This window comes from Cryptomeria japonica, chromosome 2 (genome assembly GCF_030272615.1).
Source record: "Cryptomeria japonica chromosome 2, Sugi_1.0, whole genome shotgun sequence".
NCBI classification, from domain to species: Eukaryota; Viridiplantae; Streptophyta; class Pinopsida; order Cupressales; family Cupressaceae; genus Cryptomeria; species Cryptomeria japonica.
In genome coordinates, this window is record NC_081406.1 from 160,114,185 (window position 1) to 160,126,538 (window position 12,354).

General features: G+C 30.8%; 1 protein-coding gene across 1 annotated transcript; it reads left to right on the top strand.

Moving 5' to 3' along the window:
* The first annotated feature begins 1,055 nt into the window (after positions 1-1,055).
* Positions 1,056-5,976, top strand: LOC131070551 (polygalacturonase-like). Its single transcript, XM_058006115.2, has 9 exons — positions 1,056-1,303; positions 1,457-1,585; positions 1,915-2,079; positions 2,238-2,261; positions 2,732-2,939; positions 3,036-3,117; positions 3,362-3,470; positions 5,295-5,411; positions 5,494-5,976. Exons 1-9 carry the CDS (start codon positions 1,094-1,096, stop codon positions 5,719-5,721), a joined length of 1,272 nt encoding a protein of 423 aa, XP_057862098.2. The 5' UTR covers positions 1,056-1,093; the 3' UTR covers positions 5,722-5,976.
* Positions 5,977-12,354: the final 6,378 nt, after the last annotated feature.

A 12,354-nucleotide genomic window follows, 5' to 3' on the forward strand; every position in this document is an offset into this window, starting at 1 on the left:
AAGAGGAAAGATGACACAATGTAGATGTGCATCAACTATAGAGTATTAAATAAAAATGCTATGAAAAAATTGATACTTAATCTCTTGGACCCAAGAATTGATAGATGAGCTTCATGAAGTAGTCTAATTTTCAAAATAGATATTAGATCAAGCCAGCATTACATCTAAGTTTGATAGGAGGACACTCAAAAGATAAAATTGTAGTGTCACTATAGACATAATGATTTTTTGGTGATGCCATTTGGTTTGAAAAATGCCCTAGCATCCTTCTAGTCATATATGAATCATTTTCTTCACAAGCAACTAAGTTTTCCTAGACTTCTTTCTTGGTATTCTAAAATATATCAAGATGTAGGAGGAGCACCTTTTGACATATTAATGAGGTGCTAATAATTCTAGAAAAGATACTCTTGTAATACTATCTCATTAATAAATTTTATTTAAAAATCTTACAATGTATTAAAATTATAATATCTTATTTAATAAACTTTATATGTTTAAATATATATATTATAATAAAATATAACTAAATTTAGGTTAACAGGCACTACCACATTTATATTTCAAAAACATTGTCTCAATAATAAATCATATCTTATAGTCTTAATAAGATTTAAATATTAAAATTATTATATTATAAATAAAATTTTATAATCTTTAAATATATACTTTATATATTTTTAAAAGTACAAATATAATTAAAAAAAATTATTTTAAAAAAATACATTAATATCAATTTCCCAAACTGAAGATCGATTTGGTTATAATCTTCCAAGCATATTACAAACAAAAAACTTGAGTAACTAAAAGCTTATCAAAGACATAAATTTGAAACAAACTCCTTTTATTGTATAACGGCACTTCAGTTTAATGATGACTTTAATTTATTATCCTCTCAAATATTTCTTGAAATGAACTTCACTTAAAAAGCTTAAACATTAATTAGTTTTGGATTGTGAAGGCGGTGCATGGTGATGCATTGTTCAAAGCCTCCTTATTATTTTTTCCAGCCCAAATTTCTATATATAATTAGTTCGCATGAGTTAGGTGACCTCAATAGGAAGAGTGATATAGAAAATCCTTCACAAATTCCATGGCTCTAATCTGTGTAAACCTTCGCAATTTGGCTCTCTTCATTCTGAATTTATCAGTTACATTAGCAGTTGCTTATTCTACTGAGAGCAGACAATATATTAGATCTTCTTATAGATTTTCTCATCATCATGATGTTGATGGTTTGGGTACAGTCATTAACGTATTAGATTATGGTGCAGTGGGAGATGGAGAGCATGATGATACCAAGGTAATTTTCCCTTACAATCTTCTCATATTATAAATAGAAACTTATTGATTTTATTCTACAGAGCTGTGTGTAATTATGAGTATATCAGCAGGTTTATAATCATATCAGTGTTTGAAGTTATATTGTATTGTAAACATTTTTTTGGTTTCGTAGGCATTTGGACAGGCATGGGATGCAGCTTGTGATACACCATCTGCAACTTTACTTGTACCAGGCACTAAAACGTTTCTTGTCAACAACTTAGTTTTCAAGGGAAAGTGTGAGCCTGGCCTTATTTTTCAGGTCTAAGATTCAACTAAGTATTTATAACTATGGGCATGCATAATGAATTTGTTTCCCTTGATATAGAATGTTGTGAATCATTACTTTCTTTGAGATTATAGGTATTTTTACTGTTGTGAGTAATATGGCCTTTGTATATGATTTATATAGGGAGTTATTAGTAGAGAAAATCTAATATGTTAGTGTTGGCCCTAGCTGGACTGGTAGTTCGCAGGCTTCATGTCCTTGCTGAGTTGTGGTGCTCGTCAATCTGAATCTTCATAAAAGAAAAAATTCTAATATGTTTTACTAGGATCATAGAATGTGATTTTATTTCCTTTGCATTGCAGGTGGATGGAAATATAACTGCTCTTGAAGATCCCAAGGATTGGGAAAGCAAAAGTGTGTGGTTGCGATTCGATTATCTTGATCAATTCACTCTTACAGGAAATGGCGCCATTGATGGCAATGGAAATAAGTGGTGGGATAATAAATCCCAAGAAAAGATCGGAAAAGTATGAAATTTTTTTATTCGATTAACATTGAATTTTTGGATAATTAAAAATTAAAAATTTCAACTTGAAACATCAGCTTTGATTTCTGATTTTTTCATAAACTTTTGCCCAAATATATTTTGGTTTGTGGCTCACATGATCCTCGTCTCTCTCTGCAGAAAAGTTCTGGTCATCGGCCAACGGTGAGTTCATGTTTATCACACTGTTTTTAGTGTATATTACAGTTTTACAGAGTTCTTCCACAAATCGAGAAGCTAAGATTCATATGCTAAAAATGGCAATTTTACGATCAATAGAAGTAATCACATGAATAATCACATTCTAAAAATAGCAATTTTACTATCAATAGAAGTAATCACATGTTTTCATATGCTAAAAATTCTAGTTTATCTTATTCATGCAAAATTGTATTTATCTTATTCACGCAAAACTACAGTTTATCCCATCCATGCAAAATTGTAATTTATCCTATGCATGCAACATTATAGTTTTTTCTAATTTTCTTCTTTGCAGTTTATTTCATCCATGCAAAATTGTAGTTTATCCTATGCATGCAACATTATAGTTTTCCTGAACTGTCTGCTCATGCAAATTTGGAGAAATCACATTTTTATTTTATTTAATTCTAACATTGAATTCATTTTCTTTGTAGGCGATTCATTTAAATGGGTGCAGTGGAGTGGTAATAAAAGGATTACTAGTGACAAACAGTCCAAAATTTCATTTCACATTGTCTGGGTGTGAGAACGTCAAATTTGTGGGTGTTGAAATAAGGGCACCAGAAGACAGTCCCAACACTGACGGAATTGATATTTTTAGATCCACAAACATTCAGATACAAGACTGTATCATTGGAACAGGTATTTCTATTTATACATTTCAATAACTTATTGGGCTCTTTCAATGATATCACTGAAAATAAAATAATCTGAACAGTAGGAATGTTAATGGTGCAGGGGATGATTGCGTCGCATTAGGAAATGGGGCTTCCGATATTGTCATAAGAAATCTCACATGCGGTCCAGGCCATGGGATAAGGTTTAAAAATAGTTTTACATGCAATTTGTTTTGTTTTTTTTGTTTTTTTTTTCTATTAATATTAAGGAGTATATACAGTTAATAGTAGTTATGAATTCAAATAATAATATTATTTTAAATAAAATTTATTTCTAGCTGTGAAATAAATATTTATTCTAGTTTTTAATTGATGGAAAATATAATACACTATTCAAATATGTTAATAAATATACAAATTGAAAAATTGTCCTAATTTACTGTCCAGTATTGGAAGCCTGGGGAAGGAACAGTCAAAAGCAGAGGTCCAGTCTGTGCTTGTTGATGGGGCCAAGTTAAGAGCAACAAAGAATGGATTAAGAATCAAAACGTTCCCGGTAATATTTTCATTTACTTAAAATGGTACTGAATTATTCAATTTTGCATTTAGAGTTATTATTTTATTTGTTTAGGGTATGTTTAAACAAGTGCCCCGTATTTGTGTATTATATTAATAATAATAAATTTAATTTAATAAGTATGTTTGTTTTAAAAATAATTGTTTAGTAGTGTATTTGTAAATGGTGGTGAAGGTGAGATAATAAGATTGTTATTGCATATTTTGAATTACAAATAGTTAATACAATTTGAATTGTAATTGTTAGTTTTAAATTGATTTTAGAAGGTGTGTGATTTTAAAATTTTAATTTTAATTATTGATATGGTCATGTTAAATTTCTTTTGATTTTTTGCTACATTCTCATGTTTGAATGCAATATGTATTATAATTAGTTTACTATAATAATATATTATTTAGAAGGGATGTTGCCTTAGTTCAATTGAATGTATTATTTTTTATATGAGTTTTTGCTACATTCCCATGTTTAAATGCAATATGCGATATAATTAGTTTATTATAATAATATATTATTTAGAATGGATGTTGCCTTAGTTCAATTGAGTGTATTATTTTTTATACAACTAACTAAGTCAAATATATTGATGGATTACTAATTGTTAATTATAAAATTAAAATAAATTAAAATTTAAAAATTTAAAAAATGATATAAGTTAATGAAATAAAAGATATTTTTTGCAAGGACAAATATTTTTAATAATAAAATAATAATATTGAATAATAAATAAAAAATGCTATCATTAGTATTAAACTTATCACAATTTTTGAATAAAGAAAATCCTAATTAAAAATTACAAACAATAAAATGTTATTAAATAAATTTAATGTGAGTAGTTTAGTTGACTAAGTGATGTGAGGTAAACTATTTTTAATATTAGTTTTCCACAATCCATAATAGTTCTTAATTTAGCTTATGGATTAGATTGTGTGAGTTTGTTTGTTTTTTTTTTGGTAACCCAGAGGTCTCCCTGCGTCTCATCCCAGCGACCAATGGGGAGCAAACCCACGGCCCAAGCCAATTCACCTACCATGCAGGATTGAGTTTGTTACATTGTTGTTGTAAGTTACACTTGTTCACACCTATTTCATCCCAGATATTATTATTCAGAATATTTAATTTGATAAAATTATTTTTACTTAAAATTTAATACAAAATAAAGATAAATATTAGTATTTTTATATTATTATTTTTTAATTATTATATTATTAATATATTATAATATTACTATAATATTATTGTATAAATTTTTATATATTTATTATTATTATTATATTGTTATTTATTATTTAATGTTACAAATATTAGTATTATATTATTTATAATAGTATTTTATTATCAAACTTTTTTATTATTAAATTGCATAAGGAAAATTAAAATAATATAGTTAGTTTATAATTTTTAATATTATATATATGTTTATTTATTTATATAATAAATGTAGATATAGATTCTAAATAATTTGTTAAATATTTGTTTATTGGATGTGTAAAATAAATTTGAATTTTTTTAAAAAATACTCAACATTATGTTATGTTAATGTATCTAAAACTTTGCCTAAAAAAAATCATTTAGCTAGTAACGAGTTAAAATATCAGTTGCAATAGTAATAGTGATAACATATTTTAAGTTTTTATCTATTTAGATGGTTTATTTGAAATTGTTTTCACCTCTAAGAGAGAATCTATTAGTGCGATTTCAGATGAACCATCATAACAAATTAAAATGTAATAAAATATAATATTTAAATCAAATCAGTGAGAAAAACCAATATAAAACTAATAGTTTATGAATATGATCTAACAGGGTGGTTCAGGCATGGCAAGGGATATAGTCTTCGAAAATGTTGAAATGGTGAATGCGAAGAATCCAATAATAATTGATCAATACTACTCTTGTTCATCGGACAGTTGCAGAAAACAGGTAGATCTAAATGTTCATATGATTGAGAAGTATCCATTATTAATCTACACAGTTTCTGATTTTGTGTCTCTTCGTCGTACAGGACTCAGCCGTGCAAATCAGTAATGTAACATTCAGGAGCATTAGTGGAACATCAGCAACAGAAGCTGCAATAAGTCTTGATTGTACCCACAACAAACCCTGCACAGATATAACTTTTAACAATGTATCATTGGCACTAACCTCTGGGGGCAAAGTCATCAGTGATTGCCAAAATGCAAAGGGGCAAAACATTGGAACTGTAATTCCTTCAGGTTGTTTGGCTTCTTAAACATTAAAACTGTTCCACTCACAAACTTTTATTATAGTGTTATAGTATATAATATCAAATGATTCAATAAAGAAATATTTATAAATAATTTTGTAAAAGTTTTGAACTAAGTCTCAGCACCATCTAGATAGCCATTAAAGATGGTGAAACTTGAAATTTATTTTTGTTATGGGCATTTTAGTTCTTGAAATTCTTTTTCGCTATGGGGCATTGTAAGCATTCTATAAATTCATAAAGAGCTGGCAATTATAATCAATCTAATAGACTTTTTGTGACAATCTGTTCAAAATAGAGGCTGAAATCTGGAATGATGTTATGTCTTATATGTTGTCTGTGTTTTACAAGTATGATCAAATTGCTTTAAATGAAGACCCTGGGAAGCTTATGTAAATTGAATTGATTGATTTAAGTGATGTATCTTTAAAAAGTAATAGTAAATATAAATAAAAGCTCATTAGAGCTGCATCTATATTTGAATTTTATGGTAATAAAGTTTTGATAATTGAAATTTGAATTTGATTAGAAATTTAAGAGTTAAGATTGATAAATGAAATGATATAATCTAACACAAGTAATAATTTAGGTGGAGTCTATAAATTAGATTTACTAATTGAGTTTTATAATCTAATAAAGCTTACAATTTAAAATTTATAAAGAATAAATAAAAAGATATTAGGGTTGGGCACAGTAAGATGTGATTTTTATCTAATTGTCTATTGTAATAAAGTTTTGATTTAATTGAGATCTAAAATTGAAATAGGAATTAAAGTTTGAAGAGAAATGAATCTTAAAAATTTGAATGTTTGAGAATTCATTTAGAATGTGATTCATTCTTTTGAGAATTCTTGATTCCAAAAAAACAATTCTTCTATTTGAATCCCTACAATCTTATTTCAAACAAAAATTGATTATTAGTGCTTGTAGGGAGAGGTCACCTAGATACCTAGTAGTACTTGGTGCAAGGAAAACTTTGACCTAGATCAATATATGACAATATTGAAGTTCAAAACTTCCTCAAACATTCTAAGTCAAGGATAACAAGATAGACTAGGGCGGTGAAATTAATGTAAATAGCTAATAGAGCCAAAAAGGTGAAAGAGATGTATGCAAGGATGTTGTAGAGGGGAAAAAGTGAACCACTAAGATAGGTGGGTGACCACCTATTAGGGACTATTAGGTACCCCTTAGATGGAAAAAAGGACAAAATGGTCAAGAAGGTCTCCAATCAGCATAAAGCAGAGGCACTTATGTAGCGTAGAATTACACAAGATACAAGTTATGACACTACAGATGTATTGCCCTATTTTGACTCCATGTGACTTATTTCAAAATGAAAAAAATGATCAATCATTTAAATATAAATAGCCTACACATACAATTTTTAAAAAAAAATTACATGCATTCAAATATGATATTTGTGTTTGGAATGATTCACTATGAAATCCCAAAAATTTAAATTTTGAAAAATTGTGAACAAACCCCACTAGTTATCCCATCTAGTGTGAAAACTAGTATGTACATTTTAGGAAAGAGAAATTACTAGGAACTATAACATAGGTTTTCTTATTAAAATCATGACAAATATAAGAATCAATAGTGTGATATAATTTCTATAAAGTTCATGAAAGTATAATAGAGATGCTCTAAGTATACTAATAAGATGTATCAAAGTATTGGAAAGGGTCTTGGATCATTGTTTGTTTCAAAAGATCTAAAAAATAAGTATGAAATATTAGACTTATCAACCAAAATTAGTTGGCTTCATTTATGTACATGTATGTGCATTTATACATGTATATATTAAAAATAAATAATATTAATGATATTATAATTAAGAAATATTAAGGTTCAACATTCATATGATGGATAAAAAAAGATGTGTGATCAAGAATGTTCATACTTAATGTGAATTTGTGAATTCTTTGATGAAATTAGTAATAATAAAGAAGTATATATGGTGTAACATGGTTATAAATATAGGAATTTTAGCTTCTTTAGTTAGTTTACTTTGTTCAAGAATATTTACACCTATTTGTAATGTGTACAAGATGTGAAAAATTATCAAAATTAAGAGTGATAAGAATTTGAAATCCTCGTAGAATTATAATTTAATTGATGTATTATATTTTAATATTAATATTATTTTGTTGGAAACACTTTTCATGTGCCTTATTAAGGATGTACAAGGTTAGTAAAAGGTGTGATTTGATTAGATTAAACTAAGAGAGGCCCAAATCATTACACAACCACTACATAAATGAACATGCAAGAAAAACCATGGGACTCATGACGAGTGGGCCCAAAACCCAAGTACTAGCTACCAAAAAGGAATAGAACCTAGCGGACACCCAAAAAAAAATACCACAAAACCTAAAGATAGATGAGTTTATAGACAAACTGAGCAAAAGGCACAAACCGATGGCCTGCCTGCTGGGGGGCTTCTCAATATTTCATTCTTAACTCATATCCTTCACCTCAGAGAAGGAGATTCTCTTGTTTGATCCTTTACCATATGAAATAGTAGGGGATTCTGGAGTCACTTTCACCCTAAACACTAATGTCTCTAAACCAATAGAAGGGGAATAATCAAATGTTTCTTCTTCCTATCCTACCTCTTGTCAATCTCATCTTGGATGGTTTGTAGAATTGTCAAATTCCTTTTGAAAAATTCATTGTTCTAAGTGATCAAATCCTCCATTTTCTTTCTAGTGGCACTTGGCTATTCTAAAGCACTTCAATAGCCTTCATCATTTCCTTCCTATCCTCTTTCTTAGCAATATTTTTAGAGAGTCCCTTCAATTTCTCCTCCATTCTTTCCCATTTCTCAATCTTGTTGACCAAATCATTAGCCACTTCTCAAACCCTCTAGTCTTTATCCTCCACTACCAAGCTAGTCTTTACTCTCCACTACCAAGCTAGAATATTTGGAATTTGCTTCAGCAAGGGCTTCCAATCTGTTAATTTTTTTTGTCACATTAAGCTAACCCAGAAGCTAATGGATGATAGCTTCTTTCTTATTATATTCATCATAGAGATCATTAAATTTATCTATAAAGACATTAAAATCCTATTTCCTTAGCAAATTCCCATGTGAGGGGGGAGGGGAACCAAAAGAAGGGGTGGAAGGGGTACCCACTTTATTAATTGGGTTATTTGGGGTCTACTCTGACCTAGTAACCCATTAGGAAGCAAAATCCTTAGAGGCATTTTTCTCTTTGTTTGGATCTTCGATATTTCTTTCAATAGTAGGAGGGGCTAGTGGGTTCTTGGATATAGCCATTATGGTGGGGTTAACCCAGGTAGGGGTCCCTTTAGGTTTAGGAGTGTAGCTTGTTAGATAGTTCAAATAACCAGAAGACAACTGAGAGGAGGGGGGTGAATCAGTTGTCATAGATTACCAAAACATTTATCATTTAAAACTTTAATACTGGAACCTAAAAAATTAATACCATAATGTTTAAACCAAATATTGGAATAACAAATAAACCAATTAAGCATAAACAATAATCAGAGAACAAATACCATCCACATGACACCAAGATTTATACATGGAAAACTTGGTGAAGGGAAAAACCACAGTGGGAAGCCTACCCACAAACAGATAATACTTCTACAGTAAGTATGTGAATTACAATTGAGGGGCATGTGCTTGTAGGAAGGCCAACAGCCTAGAGTGCACTACTCATCACAAAAGGAGTCTCACTGACTACATACAAATCCATACTATAATCCCGAAGAATGAATGAACTGCAAAGTTAGCATCTCCTATGTCTGAGTACAGTTTCGGTTAAGCTCAATACCGAAGGACTAAATCCTCTTACATAAACCCAATTTGATTTCCAATGATCGACCAAATCCTCTATCTGAATGATATTACATTATTTGTACATTACATAGTCATATCCCATTCCTATGACCATGATGATCTACAATGAGATCTTACATCATATATATACAAACCCTCGACCATAAACAATCAAGTCGACCACCAGAAAATAAACCAATTACATAATTAAAAAACATGTTAGCCTTAGACCAAACAAATAATATCCAACCCACAAGACATCCTGGAAACACATCGAGGGTTCCAATCCACAAGTTACATTAAGTTGGTCCATAACCTAGATCAACCGAGACCCAATATAGGTCTATGCATGCCAAAGCATTGATCCCAATCTACTATGTCTCGAACATGATCACAATCAACATCCTAAAACTATACCTGAAGCCGTACCAACACCACTTATGCATATCATCAAAGATATTCATCAAAGCTCTATCGGTGAAACCATCACCGGAACTACAAACCAAGCTTCCAAGAAAACAAGATAGCATCTGATCACCAAACCAAAACCAACTAACTGAATCTGAACACGAGTAAGCCAATTCCATAACCAAATCATATCGAATCATGTCAGGTCCAAACCAACCAGAAAGCACACAACCTACCGGGACCAGAAAGGTGTCAGTAAAGCATCCAAAATAGCTAGTGTTGACATCAATGACAAAAAATAAATGCAACATATAATCAATTCCTCCAAATGGCCAATAGTTGACACCTTTATTCTTTGAGTTGTCCAAAAGCTCAATGCACAAAGTGGGGTTAGAAGGATTCCAAGTCAGGCCAAGTTAGTAGGGGTTAAAGTCATATGAAATTTTTTAAGTCGTAGGATAAGATCATGTTGAAGGGGAAGGACATGTTTTATTTTGGCCACAACTATGGACTAAGAGATAGATGAAAAAATGAGGGAAATTCATCTTCAACCCACTCCTTAAGTGGTTGAGCATGGGGAAAATTTGTGAGTGGAAATATATAGACTTCTTTTCCAAGGTGATGAACTTCATAAGTGACACCACCTCTTTCTATACCCTAGGTAACTCATTCTTATTGTTCAAACTAATCTATAGATGAGCCAATTTTTTCCTTTGGCTTCAAGAACCTTTTAAAATCCTATTTGTAATTACCCTTTGGTTTCCTAGGGAAGGGTGTGTGTTCCACCAAAAGACTCGTTGCATTCGCAATAGTTTCCATAGACACTAAATTTTACCCCACCCACTTGAATATCTTCAAGGACTGTGGCATGAATATCTTTAGGTAATTCATGTTGCGCATGAATATTATCCTTAACCTAGTTGATAATGGATTAGGATAGAGCTTTCTATTGAGTCTTGCGGTCTCTAAAGATTATATTGTTAAATTCTTTCCATAAGCTCCAACTCGTATGAAGGAAGGCTTTCAAAGCCAAAGTTTGTGAATAAAGGAATAGGATGATGGGGGCTTCCCACTAGAAGAGACCAACTTAGGGTCTAGATGCCACACTCAAGACACTAAGAACAAGATATTAAATATTTTGTCTGACTAGCCAAGAGAAGTGACTGTGGAACAAATTATGGTTGATACTTTCCTCTACCACCTCACATAGGACACGCCTATTCACCATCTAGAATCCCCACTTATAGATATTATCAATAGTCAAAATATTTTTGTGACAGGAAGTCCACCTTAAAAATCATACCTTGGGGAATGTTTTAGACCTCTAGATACTCAACCAATTAAAGGAAGAAATATGGGGAGGAAGAAGAAGCACAAAACCTGATTTGACTAAATAGTGTATGTCCTTAGAACTAGCTCACACCAATTTGTCATTTGCATCTGATTTGAGAATTCTTAAACTATTTAGAATCCTAAGAATTTTCTCAATGGTTGTTTTAAGTGAAGGATCAAACTCCACTGAGGAGAATTTCTTTTAGGGGGAGAAAGTGCAAAGGAACCAATAATACATTAAAAGAGTCCCCAATCCATTATAGAAATTATATATTATTTTATTCCACTCCTAACCACAAAATCTAGTTTGGATTTTATCTAGCGTCTTAGCCCAGACTAATAGAATATGGAATAACGACAAAAGATACATTGCAACACTCTAGAGTGAAGCTCTCAAGAATTTAAGCTTACCCGTGTCACTTAGAAGGGCACCTTTCCAACCCACAAGTTTTCTTTGGATTATTTCAAGAATACCAAACCAAACAAAATTATCCACCTTTCCAAAAGTGAGAGGTAGGCCTAAGTAAGAAACCAACAAGGTTACAATTTGATAGTTCAAAAATATAGTAATGTGAGCCTAGAGGTTAGGGGGGACATTCATGAAATAGTCTTATCCAAGTTGATTTTTTTACCAGATGCAATTGCATACTCAGATAAAATAGAGATCCAACCTTTAGATTTTGCCATAGCAGAAGATTATTATCAACAAATTGTTGATAGGAAATAATCAAAGGATTAAGGAAGGTTTAATCCCTTTTAAGGACCCTTGTTAGATACAAACCTCAATTTTCTATGCAAAATGTCAACCATAATGATGGAAAGATAGGGAAAGAAAGGGTCTCCCTGCCTAAGTTCTCCAAAAGATGAAAAATAACCTTGAGGGGAACCATTAAATAATATTGAGAATATGGGTAAGTCAAGGCACACCTCCAACATCTTCAAAAATTTACCCACAAAACCAAACCTTTTGAGGATCTTAAAAAGGAAAGACCAAGAAACCTTGCCATATCCTCTTAGAGATATCTAGTTTTAGTAGTATGCTCTCTTTTTTACTCTTCTCCATTGAGTTGAAGGATTCATAAACCATA